Source organism: Vipera berus (genome assembly GCF_964194415.1).
Source record: "Vipera berus genome assembly, chromosome: 1".
In the NCBI taxonomy this organism is placed as follows: domain Eukaryota; kingdom Metazoa; phylum Chordata; class Lepidosauria; order Squamata; family Viperidae; genus Vipera; species Vipera berus.
In genome coordinates, this window is record NC_138202.1 from 319,126,757 (window position 1) to 319,154,243 (window position 27,487).

General features: G+C 40.1%; 1 protein-coding gene across 3 annotated transcripts in view; it reads left to right on the top strand.

Moving 5' to 3' along the window:
* The window catches only part of TTC7A (tetratricopeptide repeat domain 7A), a 180,076-nt gene that overhangs the window by 48,827 nt on the left and 103,762 nt on the right, over nucleotides 1-27,487 (top strand). For all 3 annotated transcript variants that reach the window (XM_081328349.1, XM_081328351.1, XM_081328350.1), the window contains exon 11: nucleotides 19,429-19,533. In XM_081328349.1, the coding sequence (XP_081184475.1) occupies nucleotides 19,429-19,533 (105 nt within the window). The remainder of the gene's footprint in view (nucleotides 1-19,428; nucleotides 19,534-27,487) is intronic.

Here is a 27,487-nt window from a genome sequence, read left to right on the forward strand (position 1 = left end):
GGGGCTTCCAACAAACACAGTTTGGGGGATGCACCAGATAGATTTTATTCTTCACCAAGGCATAGAGACATGTATAAATATGATGATGATGATAATAAAATGATGATGATGATAATATTGTAATAATAATAATAATAATAATAATAATAATAATAATAATGATGATGATGATGATGATGATGTTGGAAGGGATCTTGGAGGTCATCTAGTCCAACCCCCTGCTCAAGCAGGAAACCCTATACCATTTCAGACAAATGACTGTCCAGTCTGTTCTTAAAAACTTCCAGTGTTGGAGCAACAAATGATGTTATCCATTTGTTGATTTAGATAAAATATAAGTTAAGTGAACAGAATTAAATTATGTAATGTTTTGCATGAATCTGATGGTGAAAGTTGGTCATTGAATGAGAAAAGAGCAATATAAGATGGAAGTAAATAGTGCTTGAAATCTAATAAGCTAATTGTTCAATACTGAGCATGGAATGATGTCCCCTTGTGTGGATAGCAAAGCCAGAAGTGATAAGATCAAGAATACTGTATTTGGTCACACAGAGAACTAGATAGAATGGATAAGGTTCAAATAGCAAAACAAATATATGAAGGAAGAATGAATACTACAAGTGGAAGGAGAAAATAGGAAATTATGACTGGATGGTATTTATGATTGGATTTATGATCCAATTATGATTGGATTATAAGACGTACGTAATGTGTGGACATCATGGACATAAGGATGGTTGGTAAGGATAGGAAGATACTAAGAATTACAGTGATTGATATTTCTATATATTTAGCTATTTTTTCTTATACCATGTTTTAATTTATTTGATTTATTATTTCTATAATTTCTTATCCCCTTTTTCACTTTGCATAACATTGCTTACTGCAAAAGAGAATAGCTTCAGGCATGTATGTAAGTCAAATGCAAATGTGTGGGTGAAGTCATATCTTTCTTTTTAAATATACTACTAAGTATGGTGGGGATCTTTATGTCACTATATTCCATATTAGGGCCGACAGGACATGTGTATAACTAATATATTTTGTATTTGTATTTGTATGAATACAAATCAGACAGCTAGAAAGAGAAGAACACTTAAAAACTAAACTAATAGAAACTTAAGAACTTCAATGGGATCTTTATTTTTTTCAAAAAAAGAAAAGGCACAATGGAGGGCACAAGAATGGGAAAATAAAGTGGCCTTGTTACAAATGGATTTGACCGAGCCTAGAGAAGTACTTTCCACCATTCTGTTCAACAAGCACAGCTTAAAGACAGAGCTAAGCATTTGCTTTTTATGCTCAATTTTTTTTTTACTTGACACAGGCTAGCTTGGAGAATCCATTACTGGAAATATTTAAAAAGAAGTGGACATCATCTATCAAAGATCCAGCATTGCTGGAGTTGACCACTGAGGTTGATTAGATGATCACCAAGATTTATCCTATCTATATACCTATATAAATGTATAACTCTAGGAGATAATATCCCTGTATTTTTCAATAGATACTGCATTAAAAGTGAAAGAGGTAGTGACTGTTATTTCTTCTTCCAAGCCCAGCCTCAGTTAGTCACTTGCTTAGAGTACAGATACACTTCATTTCTCAACTGCCTCATTTACCAATCATTCACAGTTAGGACAGTGATGAAAAAATAACTTTACAACCAATCTTCACATCTACAACCTCCACAGGCCTTTAAGCAAAGGAAAGCTGAAGTAAGATCATAAGCACAGTTGTGGTTTCATTTAGTGACCACTTGCTTAATGACTGAGTTGCTGGTCCCAGTTGTAGTATTTCTTATTATATCTTCCAAATGCTCAAAGCTACAACTCCGATCAACCCAGCAATCATGATCACTGATGCATGGAGTATATGCCTATAAGGAACCCTAAAACTGTTTTGTTAAATCTCTTCATATTAGTATTCCAGGGCTAACCAGAAAGTCAGTATTGGCAAGATCCAGGTAATTTTCATTTTATTTGAATGAGAAATCAGTCAGATATCTTGAGTCATAGTATGCAAACATATTTGAGAAATCTAAAATGAAATAATGTGACAGTAATAAGGTTCAAATTTGTTTTTTTTAATGAATTCATTGGAGGGCTTTTGGAAATCACTTTTGGTAAGAATAATAGTGACACATAGAACTGTAAAATAATCCTTTTAAGATTATCTACTCATAACTGCTATTCCTATGGTGTTATTAGAATGATAATAGCAATAATAAGACTAATGATAAACTGTATTTTTAATAGTAGTTGTTGGTCATGTACCCAGCCCATGATATCTTAAGCAGGAAGAATGCGCCAATGCATAGTTTATCAGCATAATAAATTGTTATCAGCTGTGTTGATGAAGATTCTGAATCATCCAGATATTGTTGTCTGCAAGTTGAATCATGGCAACTGGACTTCTCTTTCTGTTTGGTTTGAATCGTTGCTTATCTAAGTAACTTTAGTCTCTGAAGCAGTGAAATCAAAAAGAAAAAGAAGTCCAGTTGCCATGACTCAAGTCCAGTTGTCATGTTCTCAATTGTACAAAGTGTCAAGGCTATTCTCTTCTAGCAAAGGAGATCAGCTTGAAAAGGATGGCAATATCATTCCCAGTTATACTGAGTAGGACACTTGTGTTCTGTCAGGGACTCTTCCTTACATATCCTGTCTCTGTCTAATTCAGGAAGAGACTGGCTATACCATTACATAACCGGGAGGTAGCTAAGGTGGAAAAGTGGATAGCACTTCATTTCCAACAAATTTGAACCAGTTGTTATTGTTGTAGGTTTTTTTTTTTCTGATTTCTTCTTTGTGCAGAATTTTTTTTGAAAAATTTCCAGTGATTCTGTGGGAGAAGCCAGGACATTGGCAAGAAGGAAAAGGGGGAGGACCTCAAAAAAGGCAAGTCAGCAGAACTAATTGGCATCTTTGTGGATAATTGACAAGCAGCAAAATCTCAGGAAGGGTAAAATTTGCTGAGAGGTGTGAAATTGAGGAGGCAGAGCAGACGTGAATATTTCTAACTTGGTCCACTGTTCTCTGAAACATCAACCTACCAATTTGGTAATGTTTTAATTCTGTCTCATTCTAATTACCTTCATGATTTCTGAATGTTAAATTTGGACATTGCAGCAGAGAAATTACATATCTGGTGCTGTTTCATTTAAGATGTTGTTAGTTGCGAAGTCATGTCTGACCCATCGCAACCCCATGGACAACGTTCCTCCAGACCTTCCTGTCCTCTACCATCTTCTGGAGATAAAAATGAGTAAAAACTGATATGATAGATGTTTATAAAATGATGCGCGGTATGAGCAAATAGCTTTTCTGCTTTCTAATCACATTAGAATCCAGGGTCATCAATAAAACTGAATGGTTGGAGATTCGCAGACAAAAGGTGAAAAACAATTCTCACAGAGCATAAACTACATAGATATAGTTTAGCTTTAAAATGGAATGGGACAAATTCATGGAGGATTGTCAGGCCCAAAACCAAAACAATTGGTGATTCCTCACAGCTAAGTTCTTTATTGTTTCACATCTGTAGACAAAGTTTTGCCAGACTGAGGACTCTACTATCTGCATCTTCAAAATACTCTTTGAATTATTAAGGAAGGACTGTCTTCACTCTCTTTCTCTCACATGTATTATCTGGATTAAGTTGCCTCTTACTCCTCTGGAATGGACTCACTTCCTTACTGCATTCCATCACAAGGATAATCCTATTGATAGCAACATGATGGCATAACTATTACCTTCAGGAGAGTGGTTCCATATTCTAATATAGGAGCCGTGGCCAGGGGGGCTTTTGCCCAGGTTCGCCTGGTACGCCAGTTGTGGCCCTATCTGGACCAAGATGCCCTACGCACAGTCACTCATGCGCTCGTGACCTCCCGTATAGACTATTGCAATGCTCTCTACATGGGGCTGCCCTTGAGGACCACACGGAGGCTTCAGCTGGTGCAGAATGCAGCCGCGCGAGTTGTGATGGGAGTCTCCCGATACTCCCGTGTATCTTGAGCATGTTATCTGGACTGAGTTCGACCCTGTTTCTCCCGATGACGTGGACAGGATTATGAGGAGACTGAGCTCCACCACTTGTTTACTGGACCCGTGCCCCTCCTGGCTGGCCTATGCGGCTCGGGAGGAGACACAAGGTTGGTTCCAGGCAGTAATAACTGCTTCCTTGAAGGAGGGTATCTTCCCCGCTGCCTTGAAGGAGGCGGTGGTGAGGCCCCTCCTCAAGAAGCCTGCCCTGGACCCGGCTGTTTTAAATAACTATCGTCCAGTCTCCAACCTTCGCTTTTTGGCGAAGGTTGTTGAGAGTGTGGTGGCGCATCAGCTTCCTCTGTTCCTGGAGGAAACTGATTATCTGGACCCGTACCAATCGGGTTTCAGGCCTGGGTACAGCACGGAGACGGCATTGGTCGCACTGGTGAATGATCTCTGGCGGGCTCGGGACAGAGGATGTTCCTCTGTCCTAGTCCTTTTAGATCTCTCAGCGGCTTTCGATACCATCGACCATGGTATCCTACTGCGGCGTCTCAGTGGGTTGGGAGTGGGAGGCACCGTTTTACAGTGGTTCTCCTACCTCCTGGGCCGCTCGCAGTCGGTGTTGACGGGAGGGCAGAGGTCCGCCCCGAGGTCTCTCATTTGTGGAGTCCCTCAGGGGTCGGTCCTCTCTCCCCTCCTGTTCAACATCTACATGAAACCGCTGGGCGAGCTCATTCGTGGTTTCGGGGTGGGGTATCAGTACGCTGATGATACCCAACTTTTTCTTTCCACCCCGAACCAACCCAGTGATGCACTCGACGTGATGTCCCGTTGCCTGGAAGCGGTCCGGGTTTGGATGGGGAGAAACAGGCTTCGACTCAATCCTGCCAAGACTGAGTGGCTGTGCATATCGGCATCTCGGATAAACCAGGTTGTTCCACCACTAATGATGGGGGGTGAGGTGTTACCCCCCGTCGATAGGGCTCGCAACTTGGGCGTCCTCTTGGATTCACGGCTCAATTTTGAAGATCATATAGGAGCTGTGACCAGGTGGGCTTTTGCCCAGCTTCGTCTGGCGCGCCAGTTGCGGCCCTATCTGGACCAAGATGCCCTACACACAGTCACCCATGCGCTTGTGACCTCCCGGCTAGACTACTGCAACGCTCTCTACATGGGGCTGCTCTTGAGGACCACTCGGAGGCTTCAGCTGATGCAGAATTCAGCTGCGCGAGTTGTTATGGGAGTTTCCTGATACTCCCGTGTAACACCTCTTCTCCGTGAGCTGCATTGGCTTCCAGTTGCCCTCCGGGTGAGATTCAAAGTGCTGGTAATGACCTATAAAGCTCTAAATGGCTTGGGTCCGGATTATCTAAGGGAACACCTGCTGCCGGCATCAACTTCCCATCGTCCTGTGCGCTCCCACAGGGAGGGCCTTCTTAGGGTACCACCGGTTAAGGAATGCCGGCGGGTTATTCCCAGGGGAAGGGCGTTCTCTGTGGGTGCACCAGCCCTTTGGAACCAGCTTCCCACGGAGCTTAGGACTGCCCCCGACCTTTGCTCATTTCGTAGGGACTTGAAAACTTGGTTTTTTGAGCTGTCTGGCCCAGACTGAGGGGTTTTAATTATTTAATTGATGGGGTTTTAGTTAAGTTCAGGGATTAATTTAATCTTAGTTTTAATCGATTTTAATTGTATGTGATGTATTTTAACTTTTAATTTTCCCTGTAAACCGCCCTGAGTCCTACGGGAATAGGGCGGTATATAAATTTAAATAAACAAACAAACAAACAAACAAACAAACACCCCTTCTCCGCGAGCTGCATTGGCTTCCAGTTGCCCCCCGTGTGAGATTCAAGGTGCTGGTGATGACCTATAAAGCCCTAAATGGCCTGGGTCCGGATTATCTCAGGGAGCACCTGCTGCCAGCATCAACTTCCCATCATCCTGTGCGCTCCCACAGGGAGGGCCTCCTCAGGGTCCCACTGGTTAGGGAATGCCGGCGGGCGATCCCCAGGGGGAGGGTGTTCTCTGTGGGTGTGCCTGCCCTATGGAATCAATTGCCGGTGGAACTCCGGATCACCCCCGACCTTCGTTCATTTCGCTGGGACCTAAAAACCTGGATTTTTTAATCTATCTGGCCTGGACTGAGGGGGTTTTAAGGTTTTTAAATTCTAATTTTAAATTTTGGGGCTATTGATTTAATTTAATTTTAATTTTTATATTGTATTGTTTTAATTTTGCCCTGTAAACCGCCCTGAGTCCTTCGGGAAAAGGGCAGTATATAAATTGAATTAAATAATAATAATAATAATATCAATATAGGAGTTATAGTGGGTTTACTCACCTGTTCTGCTTGAGGCCTTCGAAGGAGCATCTAGCTGGTCACCGTGGGAAAGGTGCTGAATAAGAGAGGCCTTATCTTGTGTTACATTGATGTTTAGCATTAGCCACTCTAATTGAAAATATAGGATCTGATTATCTGCAGTATGCTCTCTTGCTGCTTCTCTGTAAATCTTAATACAGACAGCAAAGAAGACAGCCTCACTTAATTGACCCCTAAAGTATTTTGTGGGCAACATGAAGAGGAGGATTTGCAAATAGATGCTCTGCTCTTGCCGATACCTTGTTTACTTGGAGGCTTTGCGTGGGTGAGAGAATCAAACAGTTCCTAGTTGATGTTTGCCATGCTATTACGATTTTGGCAAAGAATATTCTACAGAAAAAGTATCATGAGGTTTCTATTTCCTCTGCTTATTTCACTTTCAACTCCTGGCCTTATTAAAAAAATATAGCATTATACAAAATTGAGGAGCTACACTGAAATTTAATATAGTTTGACAGAGCAAGTTGGTATTCAGAGACTGCGACAGACGTTTTGCTAAAACAGCTTTAAAAACTAACAAATGTATTATGGCATATGCTTTCATGGATAGAGTACACTATAACAGATTCATGATGTCTGCTCCTCAGCTGCTGATAGGAGTGTGCATGTATGCACATCCACATTCACTGGACAGGAAAGTTATATATAATAAGAAAGCCAGTTTGGTATAATGCCTAAAGCCCCAGATTGGAAAATGGGAGACCGTGAGTTCTAGTCCTCTCTTAGGATAAAAACCAGCTGGGTGACCTTGGGCCAGTCACTCTCTCTCAGCCCTAGGAAGGAGACGAGTAAACCACTTCTGAAAATATTTTGCCAAGAAAACTGCAGGCACTTCCCTAGGCAGTTGCCAGGAGTTAGTATTGTCCAAAGAGGCTCTCAGGGTCATGACTATACAACGAAGGTGCACAGAATGCTGTTACCTTCCCACCAAACTGGTACCTTTTTATCTATTTGCATGGTTTTGAACTTCTAGGTTGGCAGGAGCTGGGATAAGTAATGGAAGTTCAATCCATCAAGAAGTATTGGTCTTGAATTGCCAACCTTCCAGTTGAACAGTCCAGTGTGTTAACAGCTCAGCCATCGTGGCCCCAGAAATCACAAAATAATATGCATATATACATACAACAAACATTTTGTTACAACAGGAAATGTAATATGTGATTCTCCATATGCTGTTGATTTCAAGCTCTTATTCTAGAAATGAGGTAGGTGGGATGTTGAGTGTTGTAATTCACTTGTGGGAAGCCACAACTTCCCCACCTATTAGATTTGTTTTGGTAATTAAATAAATTTGATTTTGTCACATGCACACGCATGCATACGCGCACACACACACACACACACACACACACACACACACCCCACCCTCCCCCGCTTAGAACAGTCCTAGACTATATACAGCTTTAGGCCTGGAAAAGGGAAAGTTGGATTCACGTCCTCCTATTCAAATCTAATCTGACCATACAGGTAGTTCTCAACGTATGACCACAATTGAGTCCAAAGTTTATGTTGCTAAGCGAGATAGTTGTTAAGTGAAATTTGCTCCATTTTATTACTTTTCTTGCCACAGTTGTTAAGTGAATCACCGCAGTTGTTAAGTTACTAATAGGCTTGTTAACCCCTTCATGGATTACTGCCTTGTCATGGCGAAGGGGCTTGTGTAATTCAATGAAGCTATGAGCTATGCCGTGCAGGGCCACCCAAGACGGAAAGGTCATAGCAGAGAGTTCTGACAAAACGTGATCCACTGGAGAAGGAAATGGCAACCCACTCCAGTATCTTTGCCATGAAAACCCTATGGACAGTACCAAAAGGCAAAATGATATGATGCTGGAAGATGAGCCCCTCAGGTCAGAAGGCGTCCAATATGCTACTGGGGAAGAGCAGAGGGCTAGTACTAGTAGCGCCAGAAAGAATGAAGCGACTGGGCCAAAGCCGAAAGGACGCTCAGCTGTGGATGTGTCTGGTGGTGAAAGGAAAGTCCGATGCTGTAAAGATTTTTTCTCCATAGGAACCTGGAATGTAAGATCCATGAATCAAGGAAAGCTGGACGTGGTCAAAAAAGAGATGACAAGACTGAACATTGACATCTTAGGTATCAGCGAACTAAAATGGACAGGAATGGGTGAATTTAATTCAGATGACCATCAGGTATACTACTGCGGGCAAGAATCCCTCAGAAGAAATGGAGTAGCCTTCATAGTCAATAAAAGAGTAAGAAAAGCAAAACTGGGATACAATCCTCAAAATGACAGAATGATCTCAGTTCGAATCCAAGGCAAACCATTCAATATCATAGTAGTCCAAGTCTATGCCCCAACCACCAGTGCTGAAGAGGATGAAATTGACCAGTTCTATGAAGCCCTACAGCACCTTATAGAACTAACACCAAGAAATGATGTCCTTATCATCATGGGGGATTGGAATGCTAAAGTAGGAAGCCAAAAGATAACCGGAATAACACAGGTTTGGCCTTGGAGTACAAAATGAAGCAGGGCACAGACTGATAGAATTTGTCAAGAGAATACGATGGTGATAGCAAACACTCTTTTCCAACAACCCAAGAGACGGCTCTACACATGGACATCACCAGACGGTCAACACAGAAATCAGATTGACTATATGCTCTGCAGCCAAAGATGGAGGAGCTCTATACAGTCAGTAAAAACAAGACCAGGAGCTGACTGTGGCTCAGACCATGAGCTTCTCATTGCAAAGTTTAGGCTTAAACTGAAGAAAGTAGGAAAAAGCACTAGGCCACTCAGGTATGAATTAAATCATATCCCTGTTGAATATACAGTAGAGGTGACAAATAGATTTAAGGAATTAGATCTGATAGACAGAGTGCCTGAAGAACTATGGACAGAGGTTCGCAACATTGTACAAGAGGTAGCAACCAAAACCATCCCAAAGAAGGAAGAAATGCAAGAAAGCAAAATGGCTGTCTGAGGAAGATTTGCAAATAGCTGAGGAAAGGAGGGAAGCGAAAGGCAAGGGAGAAAAAGAAAGATACGCCCAATTGAATGCAGAATTCCAGAGAATAGCTAGAAGAGATAAGAATGCCTTCTTAAATGAACAGTGCAAAGAAATAGAAGAAAACAATAGAATAGGGAGGACCAGAGATCTTTTCAAGAAAATTGGAGAGATGAAGGGAACGTTTCATGCAAAAATGGGCATGATAAAGGACCAAAATGGCAGGGACCTAACAGAGGCAGAAGAGAATAAGAAGAGGTGGCAAAATTACACAGAAGAACTATACAAGAATGAGCTTAATGTCCCTGATAATCACAATGAGGTGGTCACTGACCTCGAGCCAGACATCCTAGAATGTGAAGTGAAGTGGGCCTTAGAAAAACTGAGCAACAACAAAGCTAGTGGAGGTGACAGTATTCCAGCTGAGCTATTCAAAATCTTAAAAGACGATGCAGTAAAAGTGCTACACTCAATTTGCCAGCAAATTTGGAAAACTCAACAGTGGCCACAGGATTGGAAAAGATCAGTTTACATTCCAATTCCAAAGAAAGGCAGTGCCAAAGAATGTTCAAACTACCGCACCATTGCACTCATTTCTCATGCTAGTAAAGTTATGCTTAAAATCCTACAAGCTAGACTCCAGCAATATGTGGATCGAGAACTACCAGAAGTACAGGCAGGATTTCGAAGAGGCAGAGGAACTAGAGATCAAATTGCCAACATACGCTGGATCATGGAGAAAGCTAGGGAGTTCCAGAAAAACATCTACTTTTGCTTCATTGACTATGCTAAAGCCTTCGATTGTGTGGATCATAACAAACTGTGGCAAGTTCTTAAAGAGATGGGTGTACCAGACCATCTTATTTGTCTCTTGAGAAACCTATATGTGGGCCAAGAAGCAACAGTGAGAATGGGACACAGAACCACTGATTGGTTCAAAATTGGGAAAGGAGTCCAGCAAGGCTGTATACTGTCGCCCTGCCTATTTAACTTATATGCAGAGCACATCATGAGAAAGGCAGGGTTAGAGGAATCAAAAGTTGGAATTAAGATTGCCGGGAGAAATATCAACAACCTAAGATATGCAGATGATACCACTCTAATGGCAGAAAGTGAAGAAGAACTGAAGAGCCTCTTGTTGCAGGTGAAGAAGGAGAGTGCAAAACTTGGGTTGAAACTTAACATTAAGAAAACCAAGATCATGGCATCCAGCCCTCTCAATTCCTGGCAAATAGATGGGGAAGAAATGGAGGTAGTGACAGATTTTATTTTCCTGGGCTCCAAGATCACTGCAGATGGGGACTGTAGCCAAGAAATTAAAAGACGCTTGCTCCTCGGGAGGAAAGCCATGGCAAATCTAGACAGCACACTAAAAAGCAGAGACATCACCCTGTCAACAAAAGTGCGTAAAGTCAAGGCTATGGTCTTCCCAGTTGCAATGTATGGCAGTGAAAGCTGGACCATCGAAAAGGCTGAGCGCCAAAGAATTGAGGCCTTTGAACTATGGTGCTGGAGAAGACTCCTGCGACTCCCTTGGACTGCAAGGCGATCAAACCGGTCAGTCCTAGAGGAGATCAACCCTGACTGCTCTTTAGAAGGCCAGATCCTGAAGCTAAAACTCAAATACTTTGGCCACCTAATGAGAAGGAAGGACTCACTGGAGAAGAGCCTAATGCTGGGAAAGATTGAGGGCAATAGAAGAAAGGGACGACAGAGAATGAGGTGGCTGGATGGAGTCACTGAAGCAGTAGGTGTGAGCTTAAATGGACTCCAGAAGATGGTAGAGGACAAGAAGGCCTGGAGGAACATTGTCCATAGGGTCGCGATGAGTCAGACACGACTTCGCAGCTAAAAACAACAAGAAGGCTTGTTAAATGAATCTGGTTTCCCCATTGACTTTGCTTGTAAGAAGATCACAAAAGGTGATGACATGACCCAAGGACCTTGCAATCATCATAAATATGAATCAGTTGCCAAGCATCTGAATTTTGATCATGTGACTGTGAGGATGCCGCAACAGTTGTAAGTCTGAAAAACTTAAGTCATAACTCACTTTTTTCAGTGCCATTGTAATTCCTAAAGGCCAGTAAACGAACTGTTGTAAGTAAAGTCCTACCTATGCTTTACACCCAAGTTCATTTCTTGCTGTAGTTAACATACTCAGGAAGCATCAGCTACATATACAGTATTGTTATCGTCATCATCATCAACAATGACATTGATATCTATGGCAGAAAGGAAATTGCTCAAAAAGGTGATCATAATGCATAAAAAAACCTATCTTGATGTTTAAAGTCTTGCAAGAGTCTTCTATACCATTAAAGAGGTTTGGGATGTGTGTGTGTGTGTGTGTGTGTGTATGAGAGAGAGAGAGAGAGAGAATTCCATTGCTGCAGCAAAAAGGGCTGGGTTTGATTTGGGATGCTCCTTCTGTTCCTCCCCTTACAAAAGCTTACTGTGGTTGCTAAGTAACCCAGTAAAAAAAAGAAGAAACATTTGTCTTACATTGCAGTCAGGAGCCCTGAAGGATGCAAAGGTTTTAGAAAGCTTAAATAGCACAAGCAGGAAAAGAAGTTAAGATTGTAACCAAATTTTAAATTAACAGACGCTTTGTATGCTTTGTCAGTTTACCAGAAGATGTGGCCCAATATTTTTGCAAGAAGAGCAGGGAGGTGTAGAATAGGGAGAGAGAGCATTTGTTAAAGCTGTACAGCACATGGAAATTTCAAAAGTTGCCTGAAAAATTCAGCAAAATCATTGTGATCCAGCTGAAGTGATTGCTGCAGTGCCTGGATTGTAGCCTGTGAGTTGAACAACGAATTTGGAGTATCAGGACTGCGTTACATTACAATGTTGCAAATTTTGTAGGGGTATGAGTGGGTGTTTAACAAAGAGCATTAAAGTTGACTCACTAGTATTTTTGTTTGTTCCCGTCAGCTAGATATAGTGGCAAATCTGTACCAAAACCATATTGACATCAAAGCGTAAAAAGTGAAGAACACCGAAATATGATATTGTAATGAGGTGTGTAAGGGACGCGGTGGCTCAGTGGGTTAGGACGCTGAGCTTGTCGATCAGAAGGTCGGCAGTTTGGCGGGTTGAATCCCGAGTGCCGCGTAGCAGAGTGAGCGCCTGTTACTCGTCCCAGCTTCTGCCAACCTAGCAGTTCGAAAGCATGTAAAAATGCAAGTAGAAAAATAGGGACCACTACGGTGGGAAAGTAACAGCATTCCGTGCACCTTTGGCGTCTAGTCATGCCGGCCACATGACCACGGAGACGTCCTCGGACAAACACTGGCTCTTCGGCTTTGAAACGGAGATGAGCACCGGCCCCTAGAGTTGGAAACGACTAGCACGCATGTGCAGGGGAACCTCTACCTTTACCTTTAATGAGGTGTGTATAATCAATGTACATATATTCCCATCTTAATCTAAAATCTTCTGAATTTCTTGGATTATAACTTCCAGTTTTCCTAGCTAAGAACATTTTGAGGATGCCTCTAGGGGTAGAATGTTGCTATAATGGCTACTCTGATGTCCTCAGAATGAAAAGCAATATATCTCTAAGCACTAATTTCTGAAGCTGAAATGGCTCTTGCCCACATGACCTACTTATTTCTTAATAGAACCATCGTGTTAACTACTATGGAATGTTGGCCGACATAGATTTTTTTTTAATCAGATCCAGCAGACTTTGTCCTTTAAAAAAAAAGACAACAACAATCAAACCCTTGCTACAAGTGAGGTCACTTTTCTCTTTTCAACTGCTGTGGAGGAAGGAATTTCAGGTGTGAAATTAAAAGCAAGTGTTGCAATCCAAAATTGAGACATCTGTTTTATTTTACAAATGAATTGATCAAATTCATCCTTGCATTAATCAGAGGGATCCTAATATGGAAGCCGTATCTAGATAAATAAAACTTGTACTGTATTGAGATTCTTCTGTGGTTTAATGTCTAATCACTAATAAGTCTAATTATTACTATTTCACAGTGAACTTTGCAAACAATGTACTTTCCACCCACAGTCTGAGGGAGGAATACAAACATTTTAATTATCTGATTATTTAGATCCTATACAATACTGTGGTGTACTCTTTTGTTATCCTAATATACAGTATAGCTCATACTGTATATGAATGTCTTTTATTCATTCTAGTATCAGACAAGATCATATGCATATACAGTATATTACACACATGTACATATACCGATTAGCCCAGTTGGAATTCAGTATCACAGAAGCCCATTAAAAATGGCTTCATCAAGTTGATTTAAACATAAAAAATATTTTTTTTGTTTAAAAAAACATTTCTTTTATTCTTGAAGCTCAGGCAGTGCATGTCATGGCTTACATAGTTAGAAATAAGTTTGCTCACAAAAAGAATAAGGATAAGGAATTCAAAAATTGCAGACTTCTTCCCATTATTACTAAAAGAAAAAAAAGATCTTAAGAATGGAGCCTTCAAAACACTCCAGTGAAGGTTGAACAAATTGAACATGTAGAAAACTTGGAAGGGAAGGGAGCGGTTATGATATAATGTGAACTAAATAACTGAGGAAGTGGGAAAGGAAAGAAACAATTAGATTTCAGAATGGTATCGTTCCCCCTACCTTTTTTCTGGCACTTATTCTTCTGTTATCACATAGGTGATAGTTCCAAGGATAGGCACATTTTGCCAATTTCCTCATTCCACAGAACCATTTCCTACTTATAAAGCACAGTATGAGCATTTATTCTCAGCCCACTATTGAGACAGGTTTAACTTGAACTTACTTTTAAAGTAATGCTGGGAATTTAAGGGAAAGAGCAATCTGCTGAGCTTCTCTGCCCATGTTGTTGTGTGGGCAGCACTCTCAGGTATATCAGAGGGAGCAAGATGAATCCTGCATCAGTTGGGTATCTGGGAGTGCCTTGAAGCCCACACTTTCTTCCTTTCTGGAGTGTGAGCAGACAGGGACATGTACTGGCTGCTTGGTACCTGCAGAATGAGGGAGATGCACAGCCAAGGGTTTCAAAACAAACTGGTAGATAATGGGCTGGAGGGTTGCCCAGTAAAGACTGATTTACTGTAACTGGCATCTCCCATGCACTGTATGCATCAGCTATCGAGTGCTTCCTTTGACTATGAGACAGCTAATCCACGTGGTAGAAAAGAATGATACTGTGAAGCAGCTTCACCTGTTTCACAGTGCAGTTCCCACCCGTTCCTCAGATGCAAGCCCAGTTCCTGGGATGGGATGTGACTTTACCATTTAGTCACATCCCCATGTGGGGAATCAGCTTTCTAGACGGGTAGGGGTTTTGAAGATGGCTATCCTGTGGGCTCAACCACTTGTTAAAACCCGTTTGTGATGATGTTATCCATTCAATCGACTCTGACTCTTGGTGATTCTCTGGGCCGCGTCTCTCCACCTCTTCTGATCTTGCACCACTTCTTTGACTTTTTCTGTGCTCTGGCTGGTGTCAGCTTTGATAGATACAGCCTCTGTCATGGCCTGGTTTCCTTTTATTGCTAACGTTCCGAAACATAATTGCTTTTCCAGTGAATTCCCCTGCATGACATGGGCAAAGTAAGTGAGACCCAGTTTCATGATTTTGCCTTCTAGTGATGTCTGATGTTATGCACACCAGTACTTTGCTCTCCAAGGAATACGCAGCAGCCTTCTCCACCACCAGAGTGCAAACGAGTCAATTTTCTTCCTATCTTGCTTTTTGTGGACCTTAAAAAGTTGGACCTTAAAAAAGCAAGACAGGAAAAATTTTAATAATGCATAGTAATGTCAGGATTGGTAGATGGCTTCCTTTTGAGAAAGTGGGAAGATAGCAACGCTTAAGGGTTTAACTAGTAGTTTTGCTTATCATATTCTAAGAAGGCATATTCTGAATCAGGACACCACCATCTGGCAGCAAATCAGAACAGGATTTATAGATACTCAAAGCAGAATGTGGAGACCACATTAACCCAACCAAGGGGATGAACATACAAGACTAACTCCAATGTATAAAGGGAAATCCATGCATTCCTGTAGTTTGTCCTAGATATGCTTGTATCTGTAAGTGTACCATTTATATATACTTTAATATTCTTGTGAGCCAATTAAAAAAGTTAAAATCTGCCAACATTAGCAATCTTTTGATATAATGGTTTATGTTTACACTATAGGGATTTAGTCAGAAATTCCAGGTAAATCTCACTACTCATTTGAGAATCATTATGTATGTTAAGTAAATTTAAATGCAATTACTGGGTATTTAAATCCAATTATTGGTCTGTTTATCTGCTGATCACAACTTTCCAGATTCTTACAAGCTTTAGGGCACAAATAAGGAGCTGCTCTCCTTCTTGTGGATATGAATTGTGAATGTCTGAACTAAGCCTGGAAAGCAGCTTAGGTAAGCAGGTGGCATTCATAACTGGATACTATGAAACAATGATCTAATTTCAACCCATTCAAGACTAAGAAGTACCACATGGCACAATGTTTATTAATTCCTGTCCTGTATAGAGATAGCACAGTATTGCCCAGGCCCTTTTAAAGAAGGAAAAACACAAGACCACTGTGAAGAATATTCTACAGATCTGATGAACAAAATTAGTAAGAGATAATCAAAGATGGACTTCAGCTGGATAGGTCCTACTGAGCTGGCCACAGTAGAGTCTGGCTTGCTTATTTGTAACAAGTTTGTGAGTTTTGAGAAACTCCTCAGAATTGTTAGGGTCATCATCTGGAGGTGGTACTTGGGTTTGCATGATGGTAAACTCTTCCCTCATGTGAAAGTGGGATGGTTTACCCTGCCTTGTTAGAAGGAGCACAATACCTCAAGAAGGCATTGCTTTATCCAGCAGTACTAGATATGTTTTGACCAGTTTCCAACCTCTCCTTTTCAGTTAGGAGTCAGATCTGAGTACAGTGTCAAAGCAGCATTAATTATATTTGACCTTTTCTAGGACCAGGGTAGATGTGGTGTGATTCCTCTGGTCGTACTTGATAACTTAGTAGCTTTTAATGCCATTGATCACATTATCCTTTTGAGCAAACTCTGGGAGTTGGGGGATCCTGGATCTCTTCCATCAGGATTGGTTTTAGGTGGTGTTGAGGAGGAGACCTTGAGCCCAAATGCCCTTGATTGGTGGGTTTCTTGTTGTTTGACATTCCCCCCCAGTCCTATTTAATATCTATGTAAGGTTGGTAGACAAGGTCATTTGACAGCACTAATTCAAGTATCATCAATATGCAGATGATACACAACTGTATATCTCAAGACCAGGTTGAAGAGGTAAAACTGTCAAGGCCCTGTCCTTGTGCCTGGAAGCTCTTGGGATCTGGATGGTAGGAACAGACTTGGGCTCAACACTAGCAAGAATGACTAGAAAGAATCCTGTTGTCAGTGAAAGTTCTCCTAGATTTTCAGCAATTGTTTGAAGAGCAACTGGAGGTGTGGACAGGAGGGCATTTGCACAAATACATTTGGTCTGGATTGGGAGGCCTTTCTCATGGTTACTCTTGGCTTAGCCATTGTTTGAAGTATTGCAATGTACTGTACTGTTCTTGAAGGCCAGTTAGAAGCTGCACATCTTCCAAAATGCAGTGATATATCAGTAGTTTTGGACATGCTTTAGTTTATCCATGTGATACTTTTACTTCATAAGCTGCAATGGTTACCATTTTGTTCCAGGTGTACTTCAAAGTGCTAGCGTTCATCTATAAAACAATGTATAGCTGGGGATCTGAGTAGCATTTCTCCAGTGGTTTTTATGGCCAGTCAATAAGATCCAGCACGATTAGTACAGACCAGATCCCCACTGTGAAGCGATACTGTTTTGTAGGATCCAAGAGACGTGTATTTTTTGTAAGTGTCCCTGTTCTTTGCAATAGCAGTCCTCCTTTAATCCATACAGCCCTTACCCTAATGACTTTTAGCTTTTCTGGCAGGAGCTGGGAGAGAGTGATTTATAACTTCCATGGAGACTTCTTTTTAAATGGTAATTTTGTTCCTTGACATGGTCCCTCTCTATCTGTTTCATACATTGTTGTATTTCTGCTTTCAGACCTTATTTTCTTGTTTACCCCTACTGTTGCTTTGATGATTGAGTGGATAACAAAAAATAAACATGTTTTATAATAGTAGTAATTTTGCTTGTTTAGAATCAAGAGTGTTTGTTATGACATACTGATAAGCTCCAAGGGGATCGTTTGACATTTACTGGTATATACTACAAATTTTTGATATTCATTGATATACAGTATAAACCTCCAAGTGTCTGCTTTTTTTTTTGAACTGGGTAAAATAGGACACCATTTCATATGTGGTCCTTTGCCAAGTAATCTTTTGCCACAAAGTTCACAGTGACATCTTTCTTTTGCTTCACTGTCAAGAGTTTTAAAGATTGTCTGGTTCCTTTACTTGCTGCTTTTCACTTATGACTCCACCCTCTCATCTCTAGTATTGAAAAATCAATACTATTAATTCATGGCTACAAATGAAACAGGACTTCCTAATTTAGAAAAAAAATATATTTGGCAGATTTGCATTGCCTCCAGCAAGAGAGGAGCTGGTCTGAACGTTGTACCTACCTTGAAAAGGGAGTCGTGTGGGTATGTTTATGTGTTGTGTAGATATTGTATATTTCTTGGAGGATGTGTAAGTTGACCAGCAGGATATCCCCAGGGTATGATCAAACAAGCCCATATGGCTGTGCTGTGATGGTGCAAATAAACCTTAAACGCTTTCTTAGCTTCTCATCACAATTCCCATAAAAATAACCAAGTGGAGCTTTGACTGCATCATCACAGCCACCATCTTGAGTTATTACCCATACATTGTGGGCGCTGCTGTAGATCACAATTCTCTTTCTTTAGTGTTTAGCACCAGTGTCTTGAGTGTCCAGGACAGTGTTTCTCAACCTTGACAACTTTAAGAGGTGTGGACTTTAACTCCCAGAATTCCCCAGCCAGCATGTTGGGTGAGGTATTCTGGGAATTGAAATCCACACATATTAAAGTTACCAAGGTTGAGAAACACTAGTCTAGGATCCAAATACCGGTTTATATTTTAGCTCCAGGTTGTAACTTGTTAGGATACCTACCAGTATCTATTGTTTTACTCTCAATATAGGTAGTGTCAAGTTTTGAAGCACTGTTTTGCTGGTGCGACAAATATTGCTTCTCAGCTTGCCAACGAACTTGTGGGGAGGACAGAAGTTTGGAACCTCACGACATCAGAGCAGAGTGGTTAATCAGTAGGTTCCATGCAAAGTACCCACAACTTAAGACCACAATTGAGCCCCTAATTTATGTTGCTAAGTGAGAAATTTGTTAAGTGAAGTTTGCCCCATTTTATATGATTTTTCTTGCTCTTCTTAAGCAAATAATTGAAGCTGCTAAGTTAGTAACACGGTTGTTAAGTGTACCTGGTTTCCCTATTGACTTTGCTTGTCATAAGGTGGCAAAAGGTGATCACATGACCTCCCAGGACACTGTGACTGTCATAAATGTGAGTCAGTTGTCAAGCATCCAAATGTAAACCACGTTACCCTGGGGGACGCTCATGAGTGTGAAAAATGGTCATAAGTCACTTTTTTCAGTGCGGTTGTAACTTCAAATGGTCTCTGAGTGAACCAAGTCAAGGACTACCTGAGTGAACCAAGTCAAGGACTACCTTGAACTAAGTCAAGGACTACCTGTATTTACATTTTTACATAAACTGATATTGCAGAAATCCCACCCATTGCCAAAGCTTTTCCAAAGAACCGAAGCTCGTCCTTTGTTAGGGGCCTACTGTAAAACAGAACTAATAATGTAATACAGAGTTACCGCTGAATAGATGCAGAATACTTGTTTCATACTTTTCAAAAAACCATCTGAACACCCACTGATCTGTGGGAGTCAGGAGGCAAGAAGACTTCAAAACAAAAGGTGTACTTTGAGAGCCCATCTAAGTCTTAATATTCATGTAACAAAAAACACGTCCTTTGGAAGAAAAAAATATGTTTGGCATAAATAACCTTTGTGCATCTTATTGAGCATTATCTAACCCTCTCATCCTTTCCCTCTCGTTTCTCGTACTTCCCTTGCCCAGTCTGCTCATGCTGTCTCAGTGCTCAGAGAATGTGCAAAGCTACGTCCTGCGGATCCCACTGTACCTCTCCTGGCCGCCAAGGTCTGCATTGGACCTCTACACTGGGTAAGCAAGCTGGTGCAATGCTTCTTACATAATGCATTAGGTGCCGTATTAACAGCCACACTCAAGTGTGGCTTAAAGAGAGGAAGAGACAGAAGGAACAGGAGGGAATAGACCAAGAACAGCTGCACAGTTATATGGAACTGACCTGACTTATTGAAAGGAGTCTCTGACATGTGCTTCTCTGTTATTTGGTAGGGGAAGAGGTTAAAAAAAGAGGTTAACCAAAGACTTAAACCAAAGTCTGAATTGCCCTATTCAAACTGATTTCCCCAATGCAGTAATGAATTATCTCTTAATTACTACACCAGTATTGTGTGATCCATACATGTTGACTTAGAAAGAAATTGCACAGAATACAATGGGATTTTTTTCTCAGTGAAATACAGGACAGATATGACTGTTGTCTGGAGAAAACTGGTTTTATTCCTACCAGCAGATGGCTCTTTTTAAAAATTTCAATATGTTTATAGAATATAGTTTAAGATTATTGACATTCTAATATTAACTTAAGAGTATTGAAAATGGGAAACAGAAAAGATATTCTATCAATATTAATTACAGAGGGCTCTTTTTCCCCCTGGACATTATTATTGCAAAGACAAAGTTCATGTTACAGGTGATGTTATTATTAATGCACATTTCAATCTCATTAATATGTAGCGTTAGTCATAATAAGAGGCCAAGTGGAAGAAATTGTTGTCTGTGCAGATCAAATGCCAGGCTTATAGCTTGCTATTACTAAAAGGCTGCAACCTCACTCATCTGCTCCAACAGGAGGAACAATAAAATGTTATTGGAAATATTAAATGAAATCAGAAGAATAACCTGCTGAGAAGGAAAATAGATGATTACTAAACACTTGAGGTTGATTAATTCTTCCTTTTAATTGATTGACTATGTAATTAACAGATTGAAATAAAATATAGGATAAATTATGCAGGTGGAAAACCTTGAGGGCTTTAATAAGAGCTCTCGTGCTGTTGACTGATCAGAACAGAGAAATGGTTTATTCCAAGAATAATAGCTATTTACTAGTTTATAAAGCTGGATTTGAAGTGTATGTCTATCAAGTTGGGATAATTCATTCTTAATGCAAACATGTCAAATCTCCAACTAAAAACTTTTAGAACAGTGAGATAGTAGCTCTAATTTTTGGATTGGAGATTACTTCCAGTCTAACATATTTTATTCCATGTAATACTACTGTTCTTTTCTCCTTTCTTCACAAAGTTAGCCCTTTCAAGCAATCAGAACGCCACAGAGTGTTCCTGAGATATTGTTTGGTTATTTCCTATCAGTTGATCTTGCACATATTCTTTTCAGAAATGTCACTAAACATAACACTCCCAAGTTCTTCAAAAAATCTACATTTAATATTCTGGTGAATGATTTATTTATTTGATTGCACTGATAACTTGATTAATGCAGCTATCACTAAATAAACATGTGCACAACAGGATAGATTTATAGAAAGGGGTTTTAATGTTTAGGATGTGGTTCTGTGAGTACTTGACAGCTGGCCCTATTGGATACTACAGGGTTTAGATCCAAACCTGTAGCACATACTGTTAGTGATGTCCAAGTTTAATTATATCTATTGCACCTGTGGCTATTAAATGGGATCTACACTCTAATTACATGTCTTGTTTGGATAAGTGCTCTTTTATCATCATCAATCTAATGGAATCCCCAAGGCATTTATTTCCTATCTGTAAAATCATTTACATTATGCTTTCCACCTAAAATTGGGCCCTGACCATGGCTTACCACAGATTTAATATTAAATCAACCCACAACGAATGACAAGAACAGAAAAGCAAAATCAGAAAGTATCCAGTGAAGTTTTCAAAGGTGCTTTTTCCAAAAGGCAACTGGAATTTCTTGGATTTTTCTTTGAAAATTTTTCACTTTTCATATGTTCAGTGTTGAAATGAAGAAGGTTCTTAGATGAGAAGCGAAATGTTTCAAAGAAAAAAACCAAAAAGGTCCAGTTGCCTTTTGGAAAAAGCACTTTTGGGACAACCATGAGCTGGATGATTGAGAATCTCCATGGACATATCCAGTGAAAAGACTAACCAATTATTGGCCATCTTCATTAAAATTATGCTCAAAGAAAACAGGTTTGAGTTGTCTTCCTAAGGCCCTCAGTAAGCTGTGTCATGGAGTCTCTTCTTAGCTGTCTCTGCAATGCATGTACTTCCAGAGGTATTTGGCTTCTCTTTATTCCAGAGACATGTCTCTGAATACACCTGTATGCCAAGATAGCCAGGAGCAACTTTCAGAATAACTGTGTGAGCCAGGGGTCTTCAAACTTGGCCCACTTATGACTTGTGGACTTCAACTCCCAGAATTCCTCAGCCAGGCACTGGGAGTTGAAGTCCACAAGTCATAAAAGGGCCAAGTTTGAAGACCCCTGTGAGCCTTGCAAAAGATTTAACTGCTCCTGCAACTGGAAAAGAAGTGCTGTGCTTGAAACTTTCAGGAGGAAGTAGCCCTTTCAAATACTATATCCAGTTGTAATAAGTATACTAAGACCAAATGCAATTTGAAGCATTTCTGCAACATTGTTGTGTTTTCCAAAATGTAGTACTTTATTTTTCTCTTTAACTCTGAGCAACAGGTTACTAGGTATCTGATGCAGCTACAAGATGCAAGATTAACAACTGCTATGTTGTGAAATACTCATTTTTAGAAAGCTTAAAAATGCAACTTATTCTATGTACTTCCAACAAGCTATAAATACATTGTTAGTTTTGAAGTAAATTTAGAAATGTAATTGTCAATTACCTACAAAAGTTGGAGTAGATATCAGAATACATGAAAGAAGATCTATGTTTTCCCTAATGTATACTTTGGGACTGCTTTACTGTACACTAGAAAGAGATACCTGGATATATTTTAAATTTCTTGAAATAAATATTTTAATTATTGCAATGCATCTAGAATAATAACTAGCAGTTTTATTTACTGATTCATCAAACTACAAATTGAACAAAATAAAACATACAGAAGAACCACTGATAACAGGGAAATCAGCCTCTACAACAAAGCCAACTATCAGATGAAATGTGTCCATAAAGACTTATTCACAAAGAGGTTTTATATTTTAAATCCAAGAGAGAGTAAAGGACACCTAGAAGATTCTGAAAATGTACTAGGGCTGGTTATATACCTCTGTATGTCCTGGTAAGAAATCCCTTCCAGATCACACGTTCCTCTAGAAACAAAGTTATAACTAACAGCCAGCACGGGTTTGTTCAAAACAGATCATGCCAAACCAATCTTATTTCATTCTTTGACAAAGTGACTAAATTAGTAGATCAGCGAAATGCTGTGGACATAGTATGTTTAGATTTCAGCAAGGCATTTCACAAAGTAGACCACAACCTAGTACTTCTTGGTAAGCTAGAAAAATGTGGGATAGGCAGCATTGCCACCAGATGGATTTGTAACTGGCTGACAAACTGTACTCAACAAGTAATCCTTATTGGTACTACCTCTACATGGAGGGAAGTAAGCAGTGGGATACCACAAGGTTCTGTCTTAGGCCCAGTACTCTTCAATATCTTCATCAATGACTTAGATGAGTGAATAGAAGGGGATCTCATAAAATTTGCAGATGACACTAAACTGGCAGGAATAGCCAACACCCAGAAGACAAGCTTAGAATCCAAAAAGATCTTGACAGACTTGAACAATGGGCCCTATCCAACAAAATGATATTTAATGTGGAGAAAAGGTTTTACATCTGGGCAGGAAAAACCAAAGGTACAAGTACAGATTAGGTGAAACCTGTCTTAAAAACAGCAATTGTGAGAGGGACCTTGGAGTCCTAGTGGACAACCACTTAAAAGTGAGTCAGCAGTGTGCGGCAGCAGCCAAAAAAGCTAATACAATCCTTGGTTGTATAAACAGAGGCATGAAGTATTAGTACCATTTTATAAAGCCTTAGTAAGGCCCCATCTGGAATACTGCATCCAGTTTTGGTCACCAGATTACAAAAAAGATGTTGAGACTTTTGGGAAAAAGTGCAAAGAAGAGCAACTAAGATGATTAAAGGCCTGGAGACTAAACAGTTGCAGGATTTGAGAATGGCCAGTCTAGAGAAAAGAGGAACTAGGGGGAGATTATAGCAGTATTCCAATATTTGAGAAGCTGCCCACAAGGAGGAGGGGGTCAATTTATTTTCCAGAGCACCAGAAGGCAAGCCAAGAAATAACGGATGGAAACTAATCAAGGAGAGAAGCAACCTGGAATTAAGGAGAAACTTCCTAACAGTGGGGACAATGAACCAGTGGAACAGCTTGCCTTCAGACATTGTGGGTGCTTCATCACTCAAGGTTTTTAAGAAGAGATTGGACAGCCACTTGTCTGAAATGATATAGGGACTCCTGCTTGAGCAGGGGGCTGGACTAGAAGACTTCCAGCTCTATTCTGATTCTAATTCTACTCCAATGTTGCTGTCAGTGATTGGCAGCACATCTCCAGTGTTTTAGGTGAGAAGTTATGTGGGTCAATCAGGAAATTAAGCTGACATTTGTCTAGTTGTAAACCTTCTGCTCTATAATATAGTAAAATGCCTCTCCTTCTCCAAAAGCTGAAAGCTTTCCTAATGAGTCAAGGAAAGTTCTGGCTTAAATCTTGTTTGTAACACGAGCTGATAATGCGGTCCTTGATAAATTATTCTTTATCAGCCTTGCTCCTCTCTTCTTAAACACAACTGACCAAATTCAGGATAGCCCTTTTGCAATAAAACCTTTCTGGTTTGTTAATCTCCAGATATGTTGTGACTACAAGAGTTCTAGAAATTTGAAACGATCTTTAAAAACAATGCAGGGCAGATCTGGAAATACATTCCAATGCACATTTGGGTAAGGGGGCCATTTCACTTGATCAAGCAGGTGATACATATGTGAAAGCCAATCTCTGTTTTACAGATCTTGCAACCTGCATTAATGTATGACAGCACGGAAACTGTTAGTTGATATCCCTCTGTAAGGAAAACCACACTGCAGTCCTAGTGGTGCCCAAAGGAGCATTGTAATGTGTAGCTTCTGTCATTTTCCAGGAGTTCACAGAAGGACCTAATTTGAATTAAGCATGAATAATAAAAAAACTAATTCTCAATCGTAAAGTTATATTCATGTTACCTTGGAAATTATAAAGCTTTTTTTTATGGTGGGAACTGACTTCCGTGGACAAACTTCTAATATTTTTTGGAATTACAATTAAAATTACATAAAGCATTACATTTTAGGTATCTACTGAAGAGATTTTTTAAAGTGTACACCCAAACATATCAAGAATAGGCAAGCAGATGCTTTAAAAGAAAACCTGATGGATTTGGGATTTGCTGCTATATAATCTATCAACTGTTCTTTACGAGTCTCTTGGCATGGCAGAGACTGTGGGAGTGGATGAGATTAAAACATCTTTCGTTTTCTATTCCTAAACCTCTAGAATTGTACAATTAACAGAATTGTTTTCATTTTTTACCTCCTTTTTAAAATTTCCCACCTGATTTTTCTAATTTTAAGAAATATTCATGTCCTTAAAAAAGGAAGATACCGTGCTAATGCTCCTGTCACCTAATCTTTCTTTACAGTATTAAATTGCTATTGGTGAAAACTCATACTGTTTGCTTGTTACTTTTAGATGTAAAGAGCGTAGTTTAAAATTCATGGCCTTGTTCACCTAAAGGAAAGTGGGTGGGTGGGTGGGAAAACACAGCAGAAAGAAACAACATGAGATGTGCCAGCTGAACACCAGCTGGGCAGCCCCTTGCCAGGGGACAACACCTGCTGTTTCTGTTCCTTGTCAGTGTGCCTGTAGGCTTAGTTCAATCATACATTTCAAAAACCTGCAATAAAATAATACGGTTAGCTGGAAAAAGCCTCCCTCTGTCTCCGGAAAAATAGTTCTCAAGCAGTAGGGTACTAAGAAAATGAGGTTTTCACTAAAGATGATGGCAGTGGGAAACACAGATTATTATATGTTACAATGGCTGAACATAGTTTATTGGCATATCTTGCTGAGTGTGTTTCTGTGCACATCCTTCAACCCAGGAGAGAGTTGGAAGCTTGTCCTTCTTATTTCTGACAGCTGAGGAATCTTTGGAGTTTAGCTGATCTTTTTAGGTCCTTTATTCTTGTCCCAGAATGTTCTTCTAGCTTAGTGTTCTGAAAAATCACACTGTCTGTTGGTCATCCTCTTCTGTTAATGCCATTGTTGAAAGTGAGGGAAGCAACTCTGCTGTGCCTTCAATCCATCTGGGAACACAAGCAATAACCAACTCTGTTTCACAAATGTTTGGTCACAAGTGCCACCGTATCTTCCTATCACTAATAATTTTTCCCCACAAACATCACTGCTCTCCTCTTCGGTCTCCTACAGAATGTCAAGGAAAAGCATGGTTAGGAGTCTATGATAGTTGTTATTAGCAAGCGCTATTATTTGGGCACATATCCTATTATTACTCAGAAAATCTGAAAGTACTATAGCTGTTTCTTTGAAAAAGAGTTTCTTAGTAATTCTCCAAGATCCATTATTATAATTATTTCTTATATTGCAATTGACACGACACTGAGAGAGAGAGAAAAAAAAATGGCTTCTTTCAATTGAATTCATGTCTGCAGAGAGATTTAAGCTTTTAAAATATTTGTTTCTGACCTGGCTTAGTTTCAGGTTAACATCATTTTTTAAAAAAACCCGGAGTCACCAATCAAAATCTCTGAGAAGTAGAACCTAACAGTTTGCACTACCTACCTGTAGTTGAGCACCTACAGCTAGAATTTATCATACTGAATCTGAGCTGCAAAAAACTGAATGACAGCAAGAAGATGGTGTTTTTCATATCTTCTTGTCGCCATCTAGAGGTGGTCCATATTTTGATAAGGCTATCACAACTGGCACAGTTAATAATTGATCCCAAAGACCTGTTATCTGAGTGCTAACATGTCACAGACAAAGTCTTTTATAAGCAGATTGTGCCTCCTATCTGCATAATTTCATCTCATGTTGAAACTACAGTATATTAGGGACATTCTTTGGGGTCAGCAAGTTGGTGATGAGAAAGATCAAACTTTAGACTGGACAACATTTTTCTCTGTTTCTGCCACCCACATTCCCATTTCTCTGTCACTTCTTTTGTTTCAGACACCACCTTTCCCTTCTCTTCCCCTTCCCTTCCATCTGTAGACTACTGGTGAAATATTAGATTTAATCAGTGGTCTCTATATAATGCTTGCTATAGGACTTGAAATTAGACCAAGATTTGCATATTGCCTGGATCAACAGTAACTTTGGAAGATCCATAAATGTGCTCTTTTAAGAGTATGCCCTTTCTGCTTGTAAGATAATCACCATTTTAATCATTATTAAGGCTCGCTTGCCTGTCCAGTAAGATCAAGCAGAGTCAGTGTGCTCTCAATCTAATAATTCTATCTAGAGGGATCCAGGAAGTTTGTCTTCTTTGTTGCCGCACCTGCCCACTGGAATGTTACCCTGACACCATCCCAAACATCCATTTGGCTCCCACCCAGATAGTGTTCCAGAAACCTTTAAAAATTTGGTTGTTCTCCCAGGCCTTGTGGTAGGCTACTGGTGTTGCCCCTTTCAGTTGTGAGGATTTTGGTAGATGGTGCAATTGTCTGGATGTGTAAGATTTATTTTTTATTGTTTTCTGTGTTTCAACTGCCACCCAAATTCATTCTGGAACTGGGCAACCTATAAATCTCCTCCACCTCTTCTTCCTTATCATTCTGCTGACCAGTTTAATGTGACCCACCAGCCTACAACCATCAGCTTGGTTTTTTATAGTTGCCTCTCTGGAATTTATGAGGAGGTTGAATGTCACACTATGTGCCCCATGAACTAAGTTCAGTAAATCTTAAATAACAATCTGTCCCATTTGCCCTTTCCCTTTCTTCTTACCTCTATTAATTCATGTCTGGGT